We start from the raw sequence: 27,853 nt of genomic DNA on the forward strand, positions 1-27,853 counted from the left end.
ATTCAAATTGAGTTACAGCAATAACAACATTATCCAAATAAGGATGTGCTGTTAAAAGCCTGGTGCATTTTTTACTGAGAAGGCAAACTGATATATAAGTGATATACCCATCTTTCTCTAAGTGAATCTGTAATGTTAACTGGTTTATTTCTGACAGTGAGAAGGGGTGTTTATTCAGATTTAGTCGATCATTTTCATCAAAATACAAATTTGAGTTTGAAACTATTATTTTGTACATTACACAATTTCTCTTTGCTCTCTGGATGTGTATCCACCAATGGCCCATTATCCAGTCTTGTTAAAGTACACTTGACCTCCACAGAGAAGCCATGTTTGCCTCTTAATAATAACTGTGCAGTGGAAGCATCATTCACATGGGTAATAGCTAATTGAATAATTTTAATACAGGCTATTGTAGCTCCAACACATTCATAATTCTTCAAATAGCATTTAGCAGTTTATATGTGGAGATACGATTTGCACAAAATAGTACTTAGCATTTTAAAGATGGTCTCTGGTGCATGAAGTTTGATACAGAGGCTGAGATATCCTACACTTTTATCTTTAATATGGGTCACACTTCATATCTATGCAAAACCTTGATCCTACGCATTCGATTTAGAACTTTTAAACATACTTTTTAGATGATCCTTTGATTTGAATATGCACCATGAAAACGTCACATTCAAGTGCCCCTTAAAACTCTGCTGACTTCAGTTCTCTGCTCTCCCAGCAGGAGGGGCTGTAGAGTGACGGGTTGCCCTGAGGCCTCAGCTTCAAACCGAAAGAAGTTTATGATCATGTTTTCTCTTTTTCTTATTTAAGGAGGAGAAATGTAGCTTTTCTGTATTTGAGGAGGATGTATCGTAACAAATCACACAATGACTGAAGACACAGCTCTGTTACTTCTCTGTTACATGTGCGTGAGCTAAGGTTTGCATGCATAGCTCACATAATTGAAACACAACCCCCAGCACACGCAAACACGTATGTAGTGAGGATGTAGATACAAAACAGACATGACATGTATTGCTTCTCTAATGTGTGATAACAGCAAAGCATGCAATTTTTTAAAGATACTCACCATCTTCTCTTAATGAGTCAAACTAAAAAGTACGAGACCAAAGTGAAATAAATCAAATGATCACTGTGACATTCTATCACAACAAAGATTTACACTGAGCAGTCTCACACAGACTGGTACCTCCAAAGGCAACATAAATATCTGTATCGATTTCACAAGGAGCTTAAATTTCTGGAGAGTCCCCAAAGATATTTGTGAAAAACAGTTCTGTTTATGAAAAATGAATGTGTCTTTTACGCTCCTGGCTCCGAGTACATTGAATTATTTATCGCCAGAGTGCCTATTTTTAGGATAAAGCCAAAGTGAATCTCAGCTGAACACATGAGCAGTGGTGCAGTGATGTCAGACACTGCTAATTGACACTGACGGTTGAGTTAAAGTTTTCTGATGGATGTGCCGGTTTTTGACATTTAAATATAGGAAAGCAGATCCTGGTTCACTTTGCTTCGGAAACACAAGACAACTATTTTTTATTATTTAAAAAAATAATACTCAAGGAACAACACCCAATCACCAATTTAAACATTTTATTGTATCAAACAAATTTAGATTACAGATGTAATCACCAATCTATTCAGGTAAAACTGGAACAAAAACTCCCCAGATTTGATTCATGTAAATTTCACAATTACCATTCAAAAACAGAACAAACATTACATGGTCCATAAATACACTGCAGAAGAAGAAGAAACTAAAAGCTTGCACAGGAATGTTTAAAGGTCGTTCTTTGTTCAACTGCTCGTACTGTGGCTGACTCATCTGCTGAAGTGACATCAATGCTCGGGTGGCTTTAGTTTTCTGTTTCAGTTTTATTCTTCTGTTTTACTCTTTTGTCAGAAATAGTAATAATGAGGTGGAGGTTATGGAAGGATTGTCAGATAATCTACATGATGATGCCAAATAAGTGATAAGAACAACAGATGGGAAACATTTAATGAAACATTCAGATGAAGTTTATACAAAACTAGAGAATGTCAGTAATTGCAATTTGTGTCGGGTCATTTAAAATAATATTTGCTGTTTTATATAATATTTCCCATTCAACATAAAACATGGTTGATACCTTGGTCTTAGAAAAGTGTCATGCAGGAACGTGTTTTATGAAGAGGATTAAGATTCCTTAAAGCGTTCAAGCATCGAAAATGACAGTGCAATTTGTTCGCTGGACATAGATTTGTCCTTGTTAATCCAAAGTATGTAAATGAATACGAACCCCTTATCGACTAGAGATTAACAACATATGGATCGGCTGGTAAAAGTCTGGTTTTCAGTGCATCTAATGTTGTTATTGTTATTTGAGGTATTACCAGTAATCACGTCCTTGTGTAACAGGACTGCAGTCTTGAAAATCAAGCCATTTGATTGGCTGTATGGAAACAAGATCTACGTGCACTGACGTATGTGACATAGCAAAAGGGCTAAACCCGTGGGTACCAAAAATCATGAAATATAAATGTCTGGTTTGGTTTCTGCTTTTTTCTCAAAGGAGAATGCCTTTAATATATATTCGCCTGCAACTAAGTTATTTTCATTAGTGTTTAATCTGTCAGATTATTTTTTTCAATCAAACAATTTGTATAAAATTGCTAAAAGTTTAGTTTGAGAATTCAACAGGACAAATCCCTAACATATTGATAATATGAGATAATTGTAGACCACTGATAAAAAACCAACAGATATTCATACTGGAGAAAACTGAAAATTCTCGTAGCCGATTCATTATTAGAAAATATATCAACTATGAAAATACTTGACAATTAACTCTCTGCTCATGGACTAATAAATCAAATACCTAATTGCTGCAGGTACATGCTGTAGCAGAAAATAAACATGCATGTGATCGTCACTTGGACTTTAAGAAGACTTTTGCAGATGTCCAGTCTATTATTGTAAACATATATTTATGTATTTAAACTGTCAGTCAACCCAAATTTACTGTGTACTAATTTTAAATTGAGCATTGAAATCCTACTTAATGATATAAGTAGAAGTTGAAATTATAGTTTAAGTCCAAGTTATTTATGAGGTACAAATTCATTATTATTGCTTAGATTAGGAGTAAAATTTGCAGAAGTCATGGCACGTGATGATGAAAACTGCCTGATAGAATTTCAAATGGAGTTTCTGCCTTTGAACATTAAAGGAGACATTAAGCATGTGAGTTGCGGTAGTGAATAATAATGACTGTGTGACTGAGACAGGAAAAGACTGATCCATTTAGTAGATGTTACAGTAGGCTAGTTTTAGTTTTAGGCGAGTGCAGGGGCAACAGAAAATGAATGGAATCGTCCCTTTGACACAAAATAAAAGAAGAAACCTTTGTTCTTGTTGTCGAGGTGGTAACTAAGGTCTGACTGTAGATGTATGTATATATGCCCTGATGTTTCTAACACGTGGATCTGCACACACAATCTTCTGTCATTGTGTTGGGCTGGCCGAGCAGACTGAGCAGCATTTTGTCGTTCGGGGGAAAAACTCTATTTTTCTTTCTCCAGGCTGCATTGCTTTGTCTTTTCCTCCTCCGGCTGACTCGCGCTGGATGCTGCATCTTTTGTTCCTGCAAAATATAGACAGTGACATGAAAGACTGAGAGACAATACGAGAGAAGAGAGGCTGGCATGAGGGAGTAAAAATGGACTCTCGCAGCCCCAGCCTTTAATACATTGTGTAACCGTTGTTTCTCTGGAAGGAAGAGAAAGAGCAATATGTTTTTTTCCTGTTGCTTTGTACTCAAGAAACCAGTATCGACCAGGTGCTGAATATCGATGCTTTATCCATAAATGTCACATGTACTTTCAAAAAATATTTACATAACAAAAACAGCAAGACAAAAACAGTGTTTCCAAAGTTCTCAGTTTTAGGAGCTCGAAAACTCGAAATGTCTTATCTATTGTTTCTTCCTTCCAGTCTCTCCTCCTCTATCTTTTCCCATAAAGAAGATTCTACTAGACAAAGTATAAGCAGAATTTTTTTGTACATTTTCAACTTGCATACCACCACCACCACCACCACCACCCACGTGCGAAAAAATGTTTTTTCTTGTATGTAGCTGCCTCCCAGGGTATGTCAGCCGTGGCGGAGCTCTCTGAAGTGTGGATCAAAACCACTTCATAAATGTTTGTGAATGAGCCAGGGATTGCATGAAACCTTCCCCAGCCTGTTGAACTGTTCAACAAATCTAAATAAACCCAATAAAGACAGTCCCCTGAGGAAAAGGCCACGAAGGAGACGATAGAGATGCGAGAAGGAAAAGGTTCCTGCCTGTCTGTGGCTCCTTTGACTCTAATGTACCTGCTTGTGCGTTGTTTTGTTGCGATGAGGGATCTACTACACTGGCCACGCTGGAACAATCCTCTTTCTCCGTGGAGAGGGGGCACTCGAGTCCACCTGCAGCCTCTAATAGACTCTCCCTGGAGAATTCTGCGGGGGGAAGAGCGACAAATAGAGGACGAGGTGATGATAGCGACTGAAACCAGAGAGAGATGAGTCCTCGTCATCATACGGGGGCTGTGGATTAAAAGCTCTCGGTCGATATTTATTGTTACGTCCTATTCCACCGTGTGTCATGAATCAGGTTTCTGATATGAAAGTAATGTCGATCAATACCATGTGACATTTACAGTTGTGTTTGTTTACTCCTGCTGTCTGGATTCAAAAGGCTGAAGCCACACTCCAACGGACTGGTGTTAATGGTCATTGATTTGTTTTCCTCCGCCTTCCTTCTTCTTTTCATCTTAACTGAAAGCTTGATCAGAACTTTGTCTATAACATAAGAGCAATCCTAACAAACACGGTTTCATCTTGTAACCTATCTTTTATTAATAACGTCCGTGTCCCAATCAATTCAAATTTAATTACTTAACAATATTAATGTAATTTTTGCACTCTGGTGCTATTGCTTTGGATGAAAGAGCCCCGTCCATTCGTGATGCATTAGTCCTGGGTAATTACTAAATGTGTGCGAGCAGTGTGGGCTGCCCTCTGTGACCATCCACTCACCCGCTATTAGAGTGAATTATTTGGCAGGAGTTTAAAAGCTGACCTCTGCTTTTTGTCATGGGCTGTGCAGTATCTGGCACAGAGAGGAGACAGTAAGAGCCGAGGCCTTTTAACAATGCAAGTGTTTGCATTAGAGGATTAGTTCTGCACTTTATTATATATACGCTGAGTTGCTTTGTGATTGACAGGCAGACCGACATCATACCATATATCATTGACAGCATACCGACACTCATGTAAACGTCAAAGGTGTAAGGTAAGAACAAATATCAATTGTTTGATTTCTACTTAAATTCAAAAACTGGTTTGCTGGTTTACTGCTTTTATCTATGTTGGTAGATGGACTTTATTACCTTCGGACATAGCAGGTTAGCTGTTTCCAATCTTCATGCTAAGATAAGCTAACCTGACAAGCTGCTGGCTCAAGATACATAGCTCTATAGTGATGATGGCATGGTACTATAGGCTGGCACGGTGGTACAGCGGTTTGCACTGTCACCTCACAGCAGGAGGAGTATTTCCATGAGGAGTTTGCATGTTCTACCTGTGTCTGCGAGGGTTTTCTCTGGGTACTCTGGTTTCCTCCAACAGTCCAAAGATATGCAGCTTGGGTTTAGGTTAACTGGAGACTCTAAATTGACCTTAAGTGAATGGGAATGGTTGTTTGTCTCCACGTTTCATCTTTCTGATACGCCAGTAATCTCTATAAACAGATTCTAGCTGCAAATGGAAAATATGTGCATGTTTATTTGCATATAGAGTGGGGAGGTGAGATCCGATCACAAGTCGCCGCTCGAGACACATGTGGAGACTCATTCTGATGCCTGGGTTGAACTGACCTAATTAGAGCTGTCCACTTGTAACCAGATCATCCGAGACACATGTAAACACCTGGTAGGAACAGGGCTTCAGTTTCCCTTGGCCTCTTCCCCCTCGCTCTTCTCAACCTCACATTGCAGGCACACACACGTCCCCTCCAGCTAATTTCGCGCTTCCTACATCACTCCGCTTCACTTTCATCCTCTTTTCTCTCAATTCCGCACCCTTACGTCATGTTAATAAGCTTTATTTGGATTCACTCCTCTTCTTTAATATGCCTCTGCAGCTTCCTCCTCTCCCTCCCCTCGGCCCTCGTCCCACCATCTGCTCTCCCATTCTCGTGGTATCACAACATCCATTTTTCAGAGGCAGCAGTCACCTCCTCGTGTCCTTCCTTCGCTCCAGCACTCTCGTACCTTGTTGTTTCCATCCATCCATTCCTTTCTCTGTACCTTTCCTTGACCCAGACCGGTTTTGGCAGACTGCCTTTTGGCCACTCCTCACCCATTCATTAAAGGGATAGTTCACCCATTAATGAAAATGTGTCATCCAAGTGTCAGTTAGCCCTGACGTTCAAATTTGACTCGAAACAGCATCATTTTCACCATGTTTTTCAGCCTGAATGTCCTCTCTTATCCTCCCCACTAGTTACTGCTGCAGTTCTCGTGAGAACTTGTGAGTATAACGAGTATAACTGAGAGGATAGCAGCAGACATATACTGTTGAAGAGTCATTTAACAAGTTGCATACACGCAGTTGGTGAACTTAATTTTCTCTGTGAGTCTCAAGGAGGTTTGTGAGGCGGCCGCAACGCTGCAAGCATGCAAATGAAATCTTCTTACTCACTGTCTTCAAACATACCCTCCATTTGGCAGCGCAGTTTCTCAAAGGCCTCCGAAGTGGAGTCGTTGTCGTGCGGGAGCTCCTCCCCGGCGGGCATGGAGTCGGGGCTGGGCCGGTCTGACAGGCAGCTCTCCGAGGAGCACTCGTCCCCGCCTCCCTGCGACTGCCTGTACAGGTGGTGCTCTACCATGAACTGCAGCTCTGAGAGGACGCAGGTGGAGATCGGAGAGGTAGGGAGATATAAAGGGTTAACTGGGTGTGAGAGAGAGAGGATGAGAGGGGGGAGGAACAGTGAAGTTAAACTAGAAAGTTTATGAAGCATCATTGGGGAGAAGGAGGACGAGCAAGAAAAAGAAAGTGGTGTGAGATGAAGGGAGCCAATGGGAGAGAAGAGGGGTTATGAACCACATTTAGTAAAGAGAGGTTGAAGGAAGAAGATTCCGAAGGTGGAGATTTACTGAGAAATCCATCACTTCAGAGGAACATCGTAGGTTAAGCATTTTAAATAAACCAACAAGATTAAATTAACAACCTGCACTGATTGGGGGGAGTTACGTAAAGATGCATCCGAGTTTGAAGATTATTTTAATCTTCTTTTTTGACCACCATCTATGGTTTATCACTTTTAATCCCCTCTAGTGGGAATCTATCGCTCGAGTTTCCTCCAAACAGTGACTCATCACACTTAAAGCTGTTTATATGTGAAACTTATTGAAGAATAATCAACTTGGAGCTACACATTTATCTTCTCACTGTTGTTCCCCTGCTTCCCTTTCTTTGTTAGAAACATGCTATATAGAAAACAGGAGCTGTATTACTTTGATGAGAAAAGGAAACAACCTAGAGAAATGTCAGGTGCTGGAACATTTCTCAGGCTTTGTGTTAATTTCGTCCGACTCGGTTCTGCTTTTAGCAACAAAAAAAATCTGAGATCTGGTCAGAAAACACGAGATAATGAGTCCTCGCTGAGACAAGTGCAGCCCTGATTGGATCCAAGGTTGATAAAGGCCCCTGGAGGTAGAACACACTTTCATCAATTGCCTATTGGGCTCACCAATCAAATTCAATTTAGCTGACATTTGATCTCCAGGTGCAATTTGGAGACTGGAAATTGGACATAACATCCTATTATAGGATAGGTGGACATTTTTATATTCTGTTTTTAAAATAATTCTTACATGACTACGTGTATATTTATTCAGTTTTTGCTTTCTGTGATAAATCCTACTGCTGTGAAAAGATCATTTTCAGAAACTGTAAAAAGTGACCAACTGCAAATTTATTACTTTTCTATTGGTAAATTTATTTATCAATGTATTGATTCTATTTTGGTGATATCATGTCTGAATTAACTGCGACAACATTGTGCAATTTTCTTTTTCCCCACCTAGTGAACAGCTTGTGATAACTCAGGAAGCTCCTTTTTTTTACATTACATCTTGTTTCTCACATGTTCTCCCTGGTGGTTTAAGAGCTTGTGTTTTTGTTTACACAAATCTTTTTTCTATCCTTCTGAGATGGGCTGTTTTGGGAACAGTTGCTGCCGTTGGCCTTTTTTATACCCGAGGTTCGATGTGTTTGACTTGAATTTAACTTACGTGGCCACATTCCGCCACAATGAGCAACAACATCAGTTTGGTTTGAAAAGCTCAGAAACAGTATTCACCTCTGTGTTGTCCCCATAGCTGTAGAAACATGAACACCTGCTCTCTACCCGACCTGATCTAAATGATGAAGACAGGCACCAGCCTCATCTGATCACCTTTTGTTTTTTGTCTTCTCCGGCAGACCTCTGTGAGCCATATGGGTGACAGTTTGAGTTTAGAATAAGGCTCAGCATGAGTCTTATAAATAATGCAATAGAACAAGATACAGGACATTACTGTAGCTGAGGCTGTGGCAGCCTTTTGCAGAAAATGCTTGGTGGTGACTAACTGGAGCAAATGTTTTATTAATTCATTTTCGTATTTTTGCCCTATGGCAGCAAATAGAGAGAATTATGTGTTGAAGAGAATTAAGCGAGTAAATTAGGAGAAAGAGCAGCAAGAACTTAGAGCTTTACTGTTGCAAAGTGTGAGCTCACACATAAAATACCAACATCACATTAAGGACGATGACAACACTGATAAGTGACACTAACCTTTCATCGTTGGAGTTCCCTTTTGCCCTTTTCGTCTTTGTCGAGGGGAGTTCAACAAGGCGGCCTGTAAAACATCAACATGGCTTGTCAGCTGGACAGAGAGCACCAAGATGGAACACATTTTAATAGAAGTAGAGCTAATTTCAAAAAAGAAAGAAGAACAGATCTCATATAATCCTATTTCTATAATCTTATTTCACTGAAATACAACATACAGATTAAATTACCTTGTACAGCTGGTTTGGGAGACGATCTTCATCTATTTCTGCAATAAAGAAAACAATCAGTTCAGTTCTAAACACAACAAAGCGATGATAATGAGAGATTCAAGGTGCACACAGACCTACAGGCAAACATGTTGGGCACCAAGTACACTGGGCCCACACACTGTGCAGGTTTCATAATGTTTTGAACAGAGCAGTGGAGCTGGAGAGCTGCTGTGTCCAGACAGTGCAGAGCAGAGTGGATCCAAGGTGACCTCCAGCCACATGGTCATCTGATACACCGGAAAAACACTGCAGTAAGTGTTTTTAACCAAGCACTGTGGGCGGAGTTACTTTTTATAACTTGTGAATAAAAACAGACTCTGGATATTATTGTACAGATGAACTGTCAAGCTCTGTTTACCCAAACTCCCGAAGAGTCGTAAAATTAAAATCACTAAATCCTCATACAAGTTGGGGCCATGAAATGCTGATGAACGATAACTTAAAAATAAAACTAGCTAATTATTTGTTTTGTCTGTTTCATTTCTATCATATTTTATAACCTATTCATATGTTTTGAATTTTGAGGTGTCAAACAATTGTAATCATGTAAAAAGTACATAAGCACCACGTACTTTGTGTACTTTAGTACTTCAGTAACATTCCACCATTGCAGACCCAATATTAACCACATGTAAGATCGTAGTGTGTGAATCATGACTCTGTGGTCCCATAGGAAACTACTGAAATAGAATAAAAATCAGTTGACTGGAGAAGAGTAAATCCATTAACTGTGATCAATAGTAAATGTGTTGAACCTGCATCCAGCACCATGTTCCAGCCTTGGAACTTTTTCTAGGACACCGCCTTGTTGCTTGGCAACCTATGCATCCCAAGGCACTAGGAGGGTTGAGTGTGTGTGTGTGTGTGTGTGTGTGTGTGTGTGTGTGTGTGTGTGTGTGTGTGTGTGTGTGTGTGTGTGTGTGCCAGTGAGGATGTGCATATATTATTCCAACTTAAAAGTATTCACCAGGGTGTTCAAAATGCCAGTGAAGTGCTTGTTTCTATATTCATCATTCTCTTACTCTTTTACTCTGCACAGAACACAAACCCAGCGGTCTTATGAAAACAGTTTGATTTCTTTTCGGGAATGATTCATTTTTATTCTGTGCATGTTTACAGCCATGCTTGAAACAGATTCTTATTTCAAGTGACTTCCACGACTGTGACAAGGTTCATATCAGCCGATATGGATTTTGTTACAAATCAATCCCAGGAAATGGGCCAGTGAAGAGCTGTCCTTCAAGTTACAGGGTGAAGCTTCAGATTTATAAACAGGTAATTGACAGCTATTGAAACGTGTCGGTCTAAAATTTGTTTCATCCCACCAGTGAGCTTCCCTAACTTCTGCTACACTGCCCCTACCGGTTAAGTGCATATTGCATCTGGCGTACGCTCCAAATCGACGCAGGATACACGAGGCAGCCTTCATGCGCACACGTATATGTAGTTAACAGCAAGTATAACTCCGGCTTTACTTCCTCCTTTGCTCCCGTCATACTTGCTACAGCCACTAGAGGGCTCTGTCACTTGAACATCAACATGTTGTTGTGCAGTATTTGCTGAAACGCCCACTCATGTTGTTCTTCGTGGGAGGACAACCTGAAACATACATGTGCATGTTCGTGTATACATGATGACACGAAGCCAGATATAGATGCATGTGTATGAATATGTAATGAATGACTATTGTTCATTACTACAGTTGTGCAACTTAGTGTGTATTGTATTTTTTTTTTGTGATAAGTGTTGTGTGTCCCGAATGGACTGTGATTGTTCGTTTTCAGCACCAAATATCAGCCTAAAGAAGATGAAGTTGTTTTGACCTTGAAAAGATGAACCAAGCATATGATGGAAAATTCTGTCATTTCAGTCTTAGTGATTCGACATTTTTACACGACATTTGTCACTTGAGTTCTATTGTCTATTTTAAAACAGTGTATATATGGTAACAGGGCAGCAGTGGCCTCATTTGAACAAACAACATGATGGTAACTGTTATAGCATTAGGAGAAGACATGGTTGAAATATCATTTGGGTCGAGAAACATAACGCGTGGGTTTCTGGCGGCTGATATTCAGATTGATTTGTCTGCGTAACCAGAACATAGTGAGAGAAGAAGCCAATAAAAAAAGCCATTTCAGCAGTGATGAGTCTGTCACAGGAACTCCCAGCCGACTGAGCGTCTGACACAAAGCCAGATGAGAACAGAGAGGGTCATAATTTAGCCCGCCTGCCATGGCTGTTGTCAGTTTATAGTTGCTACACTGCATTTGATGAAGAGAAATGAGCAAAGTAGAGAAAACTCCTGAACCGTGAGTTAAGCGACAAACAAATAAGGCTAAACACAGCCCTGCACCTAAAAGGGTTTATCTCTGTTCTTTTTGCAGTTGTTATGGCAAAAGAATTGGGATAAAAAGAAATGTTTTTTCTTCTGTTGTTCTTTCCCTTCACGTCCAACTTATGTGCAATTAAACAAGAATTCAAAGACAAATATTATCTCCTCAACAAGAGTAAATATATGCAAATTGTGTCACTATTTGTTACTTTCATAAATAATCTGTTGAAATTAGGATTGAGGATTACTGCGTAAAGCAAGATATCAAATTATGTATGTAATTATGTCGTTGGTGATGTTCAAGCAAAATGTTTGGTTGATTTTTATCATTATTTACTTGATTTAAACGAATAATATGAATATTTGGCGAGCAGCGTGGGATCATGGGAGTTGTTGTCTTCAGCAAACATCAATGAATGGTTGTGATCCATTACAATTGACCAATACAAACAGTGGAAGGAAAAAACAGCTAACTGGCTGGCAGTGATTTTTTTCTTCGACGTACATCGTCTTCCCCAGAAGTTATAGCAGAGATGAGCAAAGCCACAGGTAAAGCGGATATGACGCAATTCACAAGCGACTAAAATGAAACGTTCTGTTACCTTGAATATAATTGTGGATTTCTCTGGGTTTTGACATTAGTGGAAATGTCCAGTCCACCTTGGAAAGTTTGTATAGAGTTTCATGCATTTATGTGACAGAAGCCAAAGTGGGATCTTTTTATGAGAGCATTTGCATAAAGAAGCAGTGTTGTTGCTGGAGCAGCTCATCATCTGGAGCAGAAGGTAATAAAGTGATTTTATGAATGGCAATAAATGTGAATATTCTTCCTTTGTTGTTCTTTCTTTTATCTCAGTGAAGTTTGTTACTCTCCAGGAATCACTGCGGACATGAATCCTCCCAAAATCCCAGCCCCCTCTTCAGAGCAGGTTCAAATCAGGCCAAAACCGAACACAGTCCCTGCTCCCTCATTATTTAGGCCTCCGCCCCGGCTGTCTGTACATCTGTGGCTGCTCTTCTGATGTGCTGTTGGGGTTCACAGTGCACAGGACAGAGCAATCTGCAGAGCATTAAATAATGCACGGCTCTGTCTGATGAAGGGCACACCATCATTGCACCAGCACAGCTCCTCTCCCTCATCATCATATACAGTTCTCCCCATCCCCCTCATATCTGGCACATCCTCATCCTCGCACTGTAACTGTCTCGCTCTCCGATTGTGTCTCTGAGTCTGATTAGATAACTGTCTTCGCCTCTGTTAGTCTGTGTCAACCCCTTCGTCTCTTTTCCTTTTTTTTCATCGATGTCTAAATCTCTCCATGACATGCTGTCCTTCTCAGCATTTCTCATTTTGAAGAAAGACACGGTGCGAGATGCAAACCAGCATGAGATTGAATACAATCTAATAATAAACTTGACATGGACACACACAGTTCTTCTCCAATATACAATGCATTGTTCTCCAAATATTTCTGGCTGTCTCTGCCTGCTGATTTCAATAATTACCACCCTCCTTTCCCTGACATATATGCAAATAAATGTTTGCCAAGACCAAATGCATTTTAATTGGTGGGAGGTTATGATGCTTTTCATGTGCCTTGTCAGCTCGAAATGAAAAAAAGAAGCAATCAAAACAATACAGAAAGGTTCTGCAGCTGCCTTTTTAAATGTGATTGTGTTTATTGCCGCAGTTTGAACTTTAAGGTGGGGGGCTCACAAAGAATCTCGGGGCAAATGCGACGGACGGAAATTAATCAGAATATCTGCAGGTTCATTTTCATATCCCAAGTATTAAGCTCATTCAGTTCACTCTCACAAATCACAAAAACAGACAGTAAATCTAACAGAGGCTGCACAAGAGCACACTTCTCGCCCAAGCACGACAGAACCTGAGTGACAGATATGACTGCAGTCTCCCCGCCTATCACGTGAAAGAGGCACAATTAGACCCGAGGCTATGACGGGTTCTGGTTGCCTGTGAGGACGATAAAAACTTTATGGAATATTTTGACAGCACACAGACATGGTAGGAATTCTCCCAGTGCTGCCAATGGACAGAGATTGAATGACGCAACTTTGCAAAATACAAAGTTAGAGACCTTGTGTGTTTTCAAAGGTTTTGCTTAATTATAAAACTATAGCAGGCTGCCACAGTGGAAGTAATTACTGTAAAACACTGGTGTTATTATAAAAATTATAGATAATATTCATACATGCCTTTATGGCCACTAGGGGGCTAATTAAGCTCAGAGAACCAACGTAAAGTGCGCCTGTAGTTAAAACTCCCCTCTTGAGTTATTCACGACCTTGGACCTATGGGAATTTTGTGAACCTGGAAAGTTGTGACATGTTTGCTGATGTTTTCAGAAATCACAGATGCAAAAATATTTTAAAGTAAAACAATTATAAAGAAACGTTAATATATAATCTATTCAATAACACATTTTCTCATAACCCCTCAGGCATTCCCACAGTCTCTTCTAGTTTATATACCTTTCCACTACACACTGTTTCCTCTCCTCTGGTCTCTAATCTGGAGGATTATTCAGTGTTTCATCTGCACTTTCATTCAGAGATGAAAGTTGATTCGAAGACACTCCACATGCCCATTGTCCAATTAGTGCATCAAACACAGAAGCAAGCAACTCAAACGCACGTGCACAAAGACACACATCAAGCACACAGGATCGAAAGCAAAGTCAGCACATTTCTATCCATTTAGAAGAACTGTTGTTTTCAAGATAAAAACATGAAGGATGTCAAGTCTTAGTGATAGAAAAGTTGTGATTTGAAAATATGTGTCAGTGGCAGTCGCTGCTGGTATAAACAACACTTGTATTTATTCATACAATACAGAGAATACCACCCTCTGTTTTTCTCACCAGGTGAAAATGAGTCGTTCTGCCCTGTATTCCCAACTGATCATCTCTTACTGTAATTCTGCAGTGAGTTACACACACAGACGAGCAGCGAGTCATGGGATGACTCATAGAACAGGATAACTCTGGGGAGCTCTGCTGTGTTTGATCAGTAAGATCCCATGAGAGGAGACACACACACACACACACACACACACACACACACACACACACACACACACACACACACACACACACACAGACGTTGTTGTTGCTCTATCTCTTTTGATGCACAATAGGATTGAGATGCAGCATCAGGCCTAATACAAATGCGTAGAAGTGTGTGAAACATATTCGTGGCTGTAACTTGTTATTGTGCGGGTCTCTGTTCCTGCGTTCATCACATTACGGAGAGAAGCAAATCCCATCTGGATACAAAAACCTGGTCCCCACAATGTTGAGTGTTGTGACTGACGCTTAAAGGTTAAGTTTAGGTTAAGATTAGGATAAGAATCATTTAGATTTATTAAAATGTTATTGTTATTACAACTAGTGTCTGTTCTAAACCTGCCTGCCTGGAATGGACTGTTCTCTTGGTCTGTGCCGTCCTGTACTTGTCGTAAATGCGCTGCTGTCGTGATCGTCAATGTCACTTACGATAATGAGTCACAGCCGCCGCTGCTACAGAGCGGAAAGTTTATCGATTTTGAACGTATCCTATGTCCAGACTGCATCTAATTTAAAACTGCAGTACGCATGTCAAGTGTGAAGCTAATAAGATGAACAGTTCTCGAGATGTGCGTTCCACATACAGGCAGACAGAGAGTTTAATATACATTTTTGTCTCACAAACATTTCTCAACATTCAACTGAATGATGACACTTACTTCAAACATGAAAACTCAGAGGATCATTCACAGTGTGTGGGAGCAGTGCTTAAAAAAATGGTGTTGGTCTGAATAAAATATCTTGTATGCTTATCAAAGCCTGGAAACAGCTATAAATAAATAAAATATATGTAAAAATGAAAAACACTTTTTTTTAACTCACTTACAAAATAGGGAGACGTTTTTCATCTTCCCTCCAGACTCTTGCACTCGTCTAGTTTTGCAAACCTGGTGTGTTCCTGCAAAGCTCAGCATCAGAATCGACCCCTTAACTCCAATTATCTTTAAATCAATTCTGGACTCAACCCATGACCCGACCATAAACCCAGAGAAATACACTCTGAGCTGCTGCTGAGCAGAGCAATGCAAGTCTGAAAGAATGCAGGACAGAGAACTAAATTAATCATGAAAACAATAAACTAACAAAACAAGATGAATTGATAAAAAGATGTCAGCAGACGATGCAGGCATGAGGCGCTCTATAAGATTTCAGTCAATCCCTTCCACACGTGTTTCCTCTTCCTCAGAGCAGCTGCTAACATCACACCTCTCCAGAAATGCGTGTAATGTTACACACATGCTATCACAACAGGGATACCGTCATTAATTATTCAGGTCTAGAGACAAGACACCAGGATTTAACTGTTAACTGACCTCCCGTGCATCTCAGACATCAGGAAGCATTTCTCAAGTATTCACAGTTTACACAGAGAGGTACTCTAAACAATAGCTGCAGATTCTTCACTGAGGATATCATTTTATTTGGAGATTTAACATTTCTTTAAATAAGAAGATGAGAAGCAAAGCCACAGAGTTCAGAATGAAGTATTTCACTTGTATTAACACAGTTTGCAGATTTACAACCGGAGTCAGTGTCCGGGCCGGCAGCTGCAACAGCAAGTTAAACAAGAACTGTCTGTTCTCTGACTGTAGATAAAGATGGATCACATGACAGCTCCTCAACTTCAATATTTTAAACTGAAAATAAAATTACAATAGAGACAAAAAGAAATAACTAACTAAAGACCCTTTATTATCATGCTGTCACTTCGTAACAAATATCTTTTTAGCAATGTCACAGTTTCCTTGGATCACAGCAATGTGATAAAAAAAAGTGTGTGTGTGTGTGTGTGTGTGTGTGTGTGTGTGTGTGTGTGTGTGTGTGTGTGTGTGTGTGTGTGTGTGTGTGTGTGTTTCATTTCTCACCAGGTGAGGACTGATCGCTGGATGCCACTAAAGTAGCAGGAGTGGGTCTGCGTCGTCTGATCTGAAAAAAAGTGGAACAATGTCATGCAGGAGGTCATTTTATTCCTTGGACAAAAGAAAAACAGGTTGCATTAAGAACGTTTCGCTGCCAAGCCAAGAAGATATTTAAGTTTGAAGTGTTTTGAAGTATCTAAATCCCCCAAAACACTTTCTTGCTCTACTTTCACACAGATCCTCCATTGGGGTTTATTGGCTCCACCAAAAAATGCTAAGCAGTACACTGAAATGTGCATATTCTACAAACAAGACCAGTCGGGGAGTCGAGTCCTGTTCCCTCAGGTCCAGGATTATGGTTATCATTACACAGAGCAGCATCCACTGTCTCCTGTGACGCTGGCAGCCCGTAACACAGCCAATAACACAGTGTGTGTTCCATATTTTGGGTTTGGGGACTCAGTTTGCAGACGTCTGAGCTGTGAGCGAGCAGAGCTGGATCTCACAGTGCTGCACTGGGAGATCTGCAGGGCAAACTGCCACCACCTACTTGCTTCTTGGCTCATGATTAGTGGAGTGTAGCAGTTATAGAGCGTTCTGGGACCGTACATGAAAAGACGAGCACAATTCACTGAGCTGCTCAGCAGTTCGTGTTCAAACCTCAAATCTCTGTGGGTAGAAACACTGGAGCTATGATGCAAAACCAGTGTTATTTCAGGACCCTGGTTTCAATTAAAAACATGGGATCAAGATTAACAACAAGGAAAATTACCCTTCATTTTAAATAAGAGTTAAAATAAATAGTGATCCTTTAACTGTCATGACTTCATTTGCGTTGTAGGTATCCAACAGAAAAACAGCGATTCACCACTATTTTAACAACATGCAGTGAAGTTATTTATATAGAAATATGTGTAATATTTGCAGACTGTAATATTTATACAGTCATATTTTGTTTGCAAACTTTTATATTGGTGGCACACTCTGACCCACTAATGTTGCAAATCAACTGCTCCATGTGAGAGTTTACGAAATAAACTACTGCTCCATAAACCCTAAAAGGCTGTGATAGTGGAATTCAATTAGACAGGCAATTATTCAAACACACACACACACACACACACACAGAGACACACACACAGAGAGAGAGAGAGAGATGCACTCCTTACACAGAGCTGACACAGTGCTGATGAACACTGGAAGTGGTGCGAGCTCTAGTTCTCCATACATCTTTTCTAAATGCTGCTTCTGCACTAAAAATCAAAAGCTGTTTTACTTCAGCCGACACAGTGAAGCATCACACTCGCATTTTATGTGACAATTTAAAATTGATCATTTAGATCAATTTAGACCTTTGAGATGAGAAATTAATGATCAAAGTTTTTGGAAAAGACAGAGAGCAACAAAAGTTGGAGCTGTGCTGTGAAAATGACTTTATAATGGGAAGCTAGAAGACAGGGACTCCTCTTTATCGCAACCGATTTCAAAGTAAAAATCCGAAAAGTAAAAATAATTGGATTAATATCCCCAAGTGCGTGTTTGACTTTTAGGCTTTAAATATAATTCGAGAGGGAAATCTTGAAATTGCCCAAAATAGCAGGAAGCACACACACACACACACACAACACATACAGCCCGAGTGACGAATCTGATGTTTGAGCCGTGCACGGTGTGAAACCTGATCTGCTAATGGCACCACAGTCACACTATGACACTAATGACATGGAATAATTATGCAACTTCAGCAATAATGTGCAGTTATGAAAAACGAGCAGTCACTCCAATTTCAACAGCAAGGTCTAATTGCGTATTCAGATTTGAAGAGACTTCATTATCTTCCGAATCACAGCCTTGGATCACAGGGAGGCTGCGTGAATAACAAGCAGCGCCTGGTGCCTTTTCTTTTCTTGCACAGACGAGAGGAGATGTGGTTCTGCTTTGTGCTCTTGTCCATGAAAACTGCTGAACTCGCATCCGGAGATGCATGTCAACTCTTCAGTGTTGCCTGACAGGTGCTGTTTTCTCTTTTCAGCGTCCATGCACAGGGTCTCAAATGGTAATATCTGCTTTGCATATATAACCACGAATAAATCCAGGTATGCCCAGGATGCAGAGGTTAAAGATGGTGAATCCAGTGGCTTAATTGCACACAAAACTGAGTGCAGGAATCTGAAGCTGTAGCTGCAGCTGCATGTTTTGTGGGAATGTAAATGCATCATCACTGCATTGAAGGAAACTGGAAAACACTGTGTCCTAGAATTTATGTTAATTGAGTGAGTGTTATACTGCAGTAATACTACGAGGGGGTTATTGGAAGGCGAGATGGGATATTTACAAATGCTGTCTGTGAACATTTTACTTATGCGTTCACTAACAACATTTTTTGACTTGACATACGAAATACGAAAAATCTTCAATAATCTGCAATCCCATTTCTCATAACATCCATTTTCTGTGTAAAATGTGTTGTTGATAAACAGTTTCTAGGAGACGGGGTTGAACAGGGCACAAAACAGAAGGATTCTCCCAAACACAGATACGATTTTTCAGTCAAAAGACAAAAACTAAATGTCTTATTTTTTCTTATTCTGGTTTGCATGCTGGAGCTTAAATGTTTTTTTTTTGTTGAACAGAAATTTGAATCTTACCTATGGAGCCTACAACAGGAGATCATGTTGCGTTGTAATATCAGGTGTGATTTAGAAACAGTTTGAATATATATAGTAGCTGAATATGACAGACTGATTTGAACCATGCAGTCTGTTGTTTCACTTACACTTACAGCTTCAAATATTCTTCAGGATTTTTTTTAATCTTGTTACTTTGAGTAAATATAGATACTTTTGAAACCCATTTCGACAAGTTATGAGAACTTTGGTTTAAAAATAAAACCCCTTTAACTTATGATATAAGTCATAAATTGATTTGAAAAATCTCACTACCAAAATAACTCAAATCTACCAATCGTCTTGTCTAAAAAGTATATTGTCCCACGTTTTAACCTGCACCTGGTAACTACAGTCAGAGTATATGTTATATATCAGAGAGGTAAGAGGACACTACTACTACAGTCATCAAAAAGTTATACGAGAAACCCCTTCATGGATATAAACAGTCCTGAGGTGAAACTCTGTACAAATCAATATGTCAGTACACGATCATGTTTTTACTCTCCTGGATTCCAAGGTCAATGAACTCTAACTCTTGTGTGTACTCCAAATCTGTTTACAAATATCTGAGCCCTGTGCGTGTGGGGGGTTTTGTTCCATCATGCCGGCCCACATTAAAGCACAACGTCTGTGTAGAACTGATTATACCCAGAGTCATTGTTATTCTCCTCAGACGGCAGCGGAGTGAACCCCCCCCACCCCGATCCTTCGCTCACACAAATACCACCGCTCACTGGACAGGCTCAACCTTCAAACCATAATGCCTGCCTTTCAACCCACAGACCATTTAAATGCAGTTCCGTCACTCCGCACAGCAAACGGACAAAAACAGCCTTCAGAGTGATGGGTGGGCATGAAGAGCTGTCTATGCCTGATATCCTTGTGGCGCGTGGGCATTGGACAAAATACCCTTGGCTGGAAAATATAGGTCAAGCCAAGAGACGGCAAACTTTCCCAGCAGACCCCGAAGGTGTGCGTATCCTGTTTGTACCAAAACTTTCTATCAAGACAAAGAAAGCACCTAACAACAAATACTTTCAACATGACAAAGATGGAAAATATAAAAACCCATTGCATCTACCTTACTTTGTATGTAAATACTAAATACTAAATCTGCATTTTTATCTGACCTCTATTACAAACTTGTATTAGTGCTTGTTTAGTCTCTCTCTCTCTTTTCAGCTTTTAATCTTTTTAACACTATTCTTCTACCAATCGCTGGATTCCTTCTATCTTGCTGTGTTAAGTGTGCGGTTTTATCAATCGTTGTGTTTGGTGAGTTACATTAAGACCATCTATTATTACAGCTGTGTGAGAGTGGAATTCAAACTCGCTTAATTACAGTTAAGGAATATTATCCACCGCCTGGAGTCAAAGCTCCAAAAACAGGATAATCTGCTTGATGACTCTCTCTATAGCTGATACCCAGGCAAAACATATTTCCACCATCATTTCCCCGAATGATGCTGTCATGCTGCTCCTGGTACATGTTCCTTCACAGCACTCGCCTTAACATCACATGCTGGGCTCTCGTCTGCAGTCCCCATCAATCCCAATTAAACTCCATTACGTCTGGCAGCAACGGTGAAGGTAGAGTGCTTTTAATTCTATATGCCACTCTTGCTGTCAAGCTGCTCAAACACAAACCTCCCTGATGGTCTTGAATTCCCTCGCTGGGCTTGAATACTTGCAGTGGGAAAGTACTGGCCCACCAGGAGGGACTTGCATCTAAAGAGAGCGAACTGGAAGCAGTGGGATCCACCACTCCTGCAGGCAACCTGGACCCTGCAACACTGCAACATTTCAGCACGGACTGACCATCGCCCAATTTCCATTTACCTGTCATATACCTGTGTGTTATTCAGAAAATAGTCAGAGCCTTTCTTCTGATTGGCTGACCAACCTGTTGATGCAAGAGCTTTGTGACAGAGGAGATGTAAAACTACTATCAGATAGTTTTTGGTGCTTCAAACCGCAAATATTTATCTTCTGCTGGATATTAAAACTACAAAAACTACACTATTGTTCATGTTATATGGTTTGAAGTAGACTTGACCTTGTAAGCTTCTCATGAAATACCCAAACAAATGAACTGAGGTGAGAAAGGAGGGAAAGAGGGTTAATAGTTACAAATCCTGACGTGTACAGACTTTTCTTCCTGACTGTGATTTGCATTTGAGAAATTACGTGATAGTTCTCTAATCCCTGCGTTATCAGCTCTGTGACCTTCAGTGGAACATTGTGTTTGCACTGGTCAGTACGCCGAATGAAGACAGGACATTCAGATGAATTCCTGGGAAAAAAAGGTAAACGAAAACCTCCCCTAACCTTTGTATTGGGTTGGACAAGGCACCACTGAGCTGTCAAGGAATCATAAGAATTTAGAACAAAGCACCAGTCATTACTTCATCAGAGGATTCATGGGATTCTTCATATTTCATCTTGTTATTTGAAATATGATCTTGACGTTGTTCGGGCTAAAATCAGAGCTCAGCCATTATAAATCCTCACAGCCTCCAGTTTGCTCTCATTTGCTTCTGAATAGAAAGAATTATCTTATTCACAGAATTCTGAACCCTGATAATTCATTTTCCTCTATCTGTCTTTCTTCCGTCCTCAGGCCTCCATCTCATTCTCTATCAAGTGAGAAAGAAAAGTACGACTTCTATTTCTAAATTCTCTGTTTCTATTTCTATTTAATCTCTCGACCAGCTGCGGATGGAGAGCAGGGGAGTTAGATGCAACACATGCTGTAATCTATTCTCTGTAATAGATCCAAGGACATTTGAAACGTAAATACTAGTTTTTGCTGTAAAATATAACTGGTGCATTAAACATAATGTAAGTTATCTGCTCAGGCCGTAAAACTGTACAATCTGCCTGTCGTGACAAAAACAAGACCAAATGTGTACAGGACCTGTCAATTGAACCGACCACTCTATAGTCCCTCAAACCTAATGTACTGTAGAGGGAGGGCTCCTCATTTTGGGAAATAAATGTCTGTGCTTCCTTGCTGAGATTTAGATGTTTAGACTCACACTACTCTAATACGAGGAGCAGGGAGATACAGGTAGACTGTCTCTACCAAGAAAAAGTCCACCAGCACCATTAATTCAGACTAAAAATATCTCTGCAAAAGAAACAGTCCCTCTCATTGGTTCTAATGGGAACTGCAGGGGGAGTCCGTCAAAACAGAGCAGGATTCTCTTTGGTTTCAACCTGGCATCATTTTTGCTGCAATGCAATGTGACGTAATCCAGAAAGACAAACAAGTTCCTGGTGTAATAGTGTGAAGAGTGAACTGCGGATGTTTTCTGTTTATCTCTCAATGAAGGACAAGATAATATCTTTATTTTTTATTACTCATTCATTTGCAGCAAGCTGAACGATGTACAGATTTGATTCTGGTGTGATTCCCACCGAAGTTTAGGCATTTTCATTTGCTTTAGATTTAACAAATTGATATTGTTATTGATCTCATCTAAATGACCCATCTAACTCTGCAAGAAAGCAAAGGATTATATTCCCAAAATGTCAAGCTCTTCCTTCAAATACTTCAAACGGATAATATGCTACTAATATATTGTACAAAATGTAGTATTTTCTGTGAGAAACAAACACCATTAGGTCTCAGCCTCTATCAGTCAGTTTGTGCTCTTAGGTGAAGAGTGAGCTCTAACGGGAGGCTGTGATAACGGGGGACACTCTGTATCTGTGTGTGGATAAGAGGATGAGAGTGTGCTGCTGTGAGGATCTGACCTCGGGGGAGGCCGTTCTGACAGACGTGCAGTTCTCCACGGGGCTGATTCAACATGCTGGGAGGTGTCAGGTTGCAAGGATTGCTGAACCATGGGTTAAAGTCCCTCTGTGCGACATCCATAACTGTTCTTGCAAACACAGTGGTGTCTGAATAAATTCAAAAGGGTCCCAGTGCTAATCAGCCACGCTTTGGTCAGGCTCATTAAGGCTGAGACACTCTCTTGAGATTTTAGTTTTTGTAGAAGAAGTAAACTGAATTTTTCTTTGTGTACAGATAGAAGAACGACCTGTGTGTTGGTGAAGTGGAGGAGGTATACACAAGGCTGGAGGTGGTTAAGATCTGAGACAGAAGACACCCAGACACAAACAAGACAGACATAGAGACACAATAACAACTGGACCTTTCAAACAGATAAGTTGCTCTAGAGCTGCAGAGACAGATCAGAAGACACAAGCACACAACTACAACCACGGACTACGTACCAAATGTACCAGAGGCATCAATTTACAGAGAGCGTTCCTAATATCACTCAGCTAATTACACACCAACGTAATTATCTCCAAGCCAAACACAAACTAATACGACAATCCAACCTTCATGCTCATCCGCTGCTAGTTTGATTAAAGTTAGGATCCTAATTATCTCAGTCCTCCTGATTGATTTGTGAAGTGCTAATATGACAGCAAACACAACTACAACAACAGTCGAACAAACCAACGCTGTTCATCTCAATGTGAGCAACCATGAACCAACTCTCATGCCGCAGCTTTTAAAACTGATCCACTTTTACGAAATGCTCAAAATGACCATGTGCTAAATATTTAGATGATTGTCGGGTCAACACTAAAAAGGTGACACCTAGATTTTTTTTTTAATACATACAAACAACATACATCGCTTTCCCAGGATTACCAACCCTAGCTTTAGTTGAAAAAAATCTAAGAATTGGGTTTTATTTTAGAAAACTCTAAAGAATTCCGAGTGCTATAAATGCTGCTGTTTTAAGTTCTGAGACAAACATTTGTGTCAAACTCGTTCAAGTCATTATCTCAAAAAACAACTTGAGCGTGAAGGTTTTTTTATCGGCAAGGACATGATGCACCTGCCGATCTGTTTTTGAAGTTGTTTTTCTTTCTTCCAGTGAAACTCTCTCTCTGCGGAGTATAAACCTCTTCAAAGAGATGACAGACGTATTTAACCTGCAGTAAAAAGAGCATCTCTCCCAGTCACAGTGCAGCGTTTACATCCCTCCAGACTGCAGCGGCTGACGTTACAGGCTGAGGAGCGTCGGCTGACATTTACTGAAATTACACTACGATCAATTGAAACCCCTTTACTACACACGGGTACCATTCATCTTACTGTGTGCCTCCTAAATACAATTGACCTTTATTCACAGGAGACATTTTGGGTGTAATTAATAATAATTACAAAGGATGCATTATATTTAGTGCAGCTAGCTGGGATTTGTTATTGTTCATGCTGTGTCACTACCGGGACCTTCATGTATCTGAGCCATTGTTAATGAGATTTGTGCTTTGTCTGTTTTGAAAGGAATCTGTCAGCTGCACCTGATTTATTTATTGATTTGAATCACTTTGAGGAGATCTGTTTTCATGTTACAGTGAGTTTGTTGTTGTTATTCAGTAGAAATTTATGTATTTGTCGCTTATGACCTCCACCAAGGAGATTATGTTTTCGCTACCGTCCATTGGTTTGTTTGTTAGTTGGTTTATTTGTCAGCAGGATTATGCAAAAAACTGATTACAAAGAAATGTGGTGGAAGGATGGGACAGGAGCCAAGAAACAACCTATTCAAGTTTGAGGTAGATCATTTTTTTAATTGCGAGATGTTGGGCGTTTTTTGACATTTTTACAAATTTCTCAGGGGAATAATTCATAAATCTTGATTTTCTTTTTTTAATCAGGCATATTTAGCGGACTGATATCTATAAGTGTGAGCATTTGGTGCAGCTTGATTGAATTTAAAGGGCTGATTGGTTGAGTGTCATTGTAGTTGGTAGGTAGGTTGATTTGTTGTTTGTTTGTTTGTTTGTTTGTTTGGTTGATTGTTTGGTTGATTGTTTGGTTGGTTAGTTGGATTGTTTGTCTGAAGGATTACACACAAACTAAATGGATTTATATGTGGTTTCATAAGGTAGTAGGATTTTTCCAGCTGCTGTAAGTCAAAAAACTGTTACTACAGCCAATGTGTAACTGAGATAATGTGGAGTGAGGAATAAACTGTTTCTTTAATAGTTATGTGTCCAAATACATTTGAGGGGACTGTTGGGTCTTGGCGGAGATGTGTGAGTGCCATTCTACCTCCAATGTAAAACCATAGGACCTGAAAACTAAGTGTGGGCATGGGGATGGCTGGGAGAGCCCCTCCACCTGCACCAGAGGATCAGTCAGCGCAGGTGAGAGCTGTTAGCTCAGTGATCCCCAGGTTTAAAAGGCAGCCGCGGAGCTGCCAGAGGGGAACACTGACACACATGGGAAAAGACGCACGACAAGACTGAAAAGGTTTTAAGGAGGACAATTTATGTTTAGTTTGGACGTTATGTTTCCTCACGTGTGTCGGTGTCGCTGCTGCCTTTTGAATCAGGGAGAGATGATTGGCCAACTAGTCTCAGCTGTGCCAATCCCCTCTCCCTGGTCACTGAGCCACCTCCACACTAAGTGTGAGTATTTTTATAGGTACTGCAGAGTAAAATGTGACGTTACACTGAGAGCTGGAGCGTTATAGACCGACACGACAGGCCAAGGGACAAATAGCTTGAACAGTAAAAATCAATGATATAACAGGTTGCCCCGTGGATTTTAAGACTATAAACCATGACAAAGAATGTGAAAATGATTTGTGCGTTAAAGCTCTTTTCCTTTCTGAGGGGATTGAAGTTACTTCACTTAAGCACAAGTGAGTTCCTCCTTGTATGCAGAGGAGATGTGACTGATGGAATGACCTTTCAACATGGGCTGGAGGCTGAAGGTTTGATGTCATTCATGATATACCTCAGGTGTTTGTTCCCCAAGTCCTCTCACACTTGACTTAACCTCTTGCTCAAATGCATGTACACACCAACAACATTCATTCTCCATATCTGAGCCTTTCAACCCTACTGTCCGCACATTTGCTAACATCGCAACAACACAATTTAAACCTCCAGAAAATCATTCTCATCAAAATTGTCACCCATATTTAGTACGGGTACTTTTGATTTCTTTGTTGACGACCTAAATAGCCCTTTACAGTTACTTACTTGACGTTCTTACTTGATGCGAAACTAACCTTGTCCCCAACCATCCCACACAATGTCCTGACAGGGTCAAACTCATACACACACACACTGAGCACCATGCACAGACGAGGCCTCCTAACCTCCTCAGTCTCGGTGGGGCAAAGAGTGAACAGCAGGGAGAGAACGATAGAGAGTGGGCGGGGGGCAGACATAGACGGGGGGGTAGTCAGTTTACTTGAGGCTCATTCATAATGAATGGCCAGTCCCGGTCATATTATATTTATGAAAATGAGAAAGTGGGACACGTCTTGTCACTGTATTCTCCACAGGCACATGAACTGCACCCACACGGCCACCAATTCTCCTCACTTATGTCATAGAGTGACGATGGGTTTATAGGATCCAGAAACAAATGATAAAATTACTTTTTGGATCTTTTAATCTTTTCAAACTTCTGCTATGACAGTGGTCAAGCAACCTACTACAGAGCTTTGAGATCAACGTGAAGGAATTATCACATCGCTGATAGACATTTGATTTGTTTATCTTGTGATACCACACATGTTCTGTCAGTATCTCTCTGCCGTACAGTGCGTGCAGCTCAGACCCAAAACAACACCAAGCCCCTGGAGATGCGTCCGTGCACTGCAACACTCCGTGTCGACCCTGCTGAGTGTGTCTCTAACAACCTGCTACTCAGCGGCAGGAAGAATCAATCTTAAATTCATCATTTTCACTACAGGGCTGCATTTAAAAACACGCTGCCTGCTAATTAGGTGCGTGCGAGTAATAAGATACTGATGATGTGGTTTCTGTGGAGCAGCAATTCATCATTTGTACTGCGCACACTGTATTTTTTCCCATTCCAGTTGAGTTGCTGAGTAACTGCAAATGCTGAATTTGATGACTGAAATAAATCTTTGTCCTAATATTCTCTAAGTGACAGATTTTCCACAATAATGCCACTAAATGTTCAATGATGTCACAGATGCACGAAGCAGCCCTTAAGAGCCTGAAAGTCCCACATGCCCCCCCCTCCTCTCCTCACCTGTTCAGCTGCCTCTGGGTCCAGGTGGCTGTCCAGGAGGGGGACGGTGAACTGTATCTTCCTGGGGCTCCCGGTTTCCATGGTGGCACTGTCTGCTGGAGAGGAGGACAGGGCAAAGAGGAGGAGGAGAGGAGGATCCGTACAAGAGAAGAGGAGAGTAAAGAGCTCAGTGAAGCTTGGCTGAAACAGGGAAATGAGTGGGCTCCAGTTTAGGAAAAAAAAAAAAAAGTTTCAATGTGACTATTTCCTGCTCTTCAATTTTATCTCTTGACACACTTTTCCCTGATTGTCTTGGCTTTTTGGCACCGGGTTTCTATTCTAATCTGTGCTCTCTGCTCTACCCTCAGCACCTGCCTCTGCTGTGGCTTCACTCTCCTTCCTCTCTGCCTCTCCCGGCTCACAGCACCGAGGCAAGGGCATTCTGGGCAAGGAACTCCTCTCCTTTGCTGTCATTCGCTGCGGCTGACTCCCTTTCACACCAAGTCCCACCCTCTCTTCATGTTTCTTCCTGTCGGTATTGGATGTCTGAGATCAGGGCTGTTCTGCGGCAGTGCCTGCACAGATGGGCAAGTGAGGATGACAAAGACATACTCTCTCTCTCTCTCTCTCTCTCTCTCTCTCTCTCTCTCTCTCTCTCTGTGTGTCTGGGATGAGTTGGAGAGATGCATCATCTGGCTTCTGCTTGAAGAGAAACTATTTT

The 27,853-nt window shown here is 40.7% G+C and overlaps 1 protein-coding gene across 2 annotated transcripts; it reads right to left on the bottom strand.

The window, feature by feature from the left end:
- Nucleotides 1-1,596: 1,596 nt before the first annotated feature.
- LOC117761268 (protein phosphatase 1 regulatory subunit 1A-like) lies at nt 1,597-27,604 on the bottom strand. 2 transcript variants are annotated; one of them, XM_034584984.1, is made up of 7 exons: nt 27,154-27,604; nt 16,441-16,501; nt 9,113-9,150; nt 8,886-8,949; nt 6,749-6,946; nt 4,376-4,504; nt 1,597-3,641 (listed from the first exon to the last, which is right to left on the bottom strand). In XM_034584984.1, the coding sequence occupies exons 1-7, from the start codon at nt 27,232-27,234 to the stop codon at nt 3,562-3,564; spliced, it is 651 nt and encodes a 216-aa protein (XP_034440875.1). In that variant the 5' UTR covers nt 27,235-27,604; the 3' UTR covers nt 1,597-3,561. The 2 variants fall into 2 exon arrangements, with proteins under 2 accessions (XP_034440875.1, XP_034440876.1); XM_034584985.1 differs by having other exon boundaries at nt 6,764-6,946; nt 27,154-27,599.
- Between the last annotated feature and the right edge of the window lie 249 nt (nt 27,605-27,853).

This window comes from Hippoglossus hippoglossus, chromosome 5 (assembly GCF_009819705.1).
Source record: "Hippoglossus hippoglossus isolate fHipHip1 chromosome 5, fHipHip1.pri, whole genome shotgun sequence".
NCBI lineage: Eukaryota > Metazoa > Chordata > Actinopteri > Pleuronectiformes > Pleuronectidae > Hippoglossus > Hippoglossus hippoglossus.

Excerpts from the sequence above, each read along its gene's own strand:
- LOC117761268 (XM_034584984.1), bottom strand. The coding sequence starts at position 27,234 with ATGGAAACCGGGAGCCCCAGGAAGATACAGTTCACCGTCCCCCTCCTG. Across the intron at positions 16,502-27,153 it reads ACCCAGAGGCAGCTGAACAG|ATCAGACGACGCAGACCCAC; the intron begins GTGAGGAGAGGA and ends ACTTTTTTTCAG. Across the intron at positions 3,642-4,375 it reads ACAAAACAACGCACAAGCAG|GAACAAAAGATGCAGCATCC; the intron begins GTACATTAGAGT and ends TATATTTTGCAG.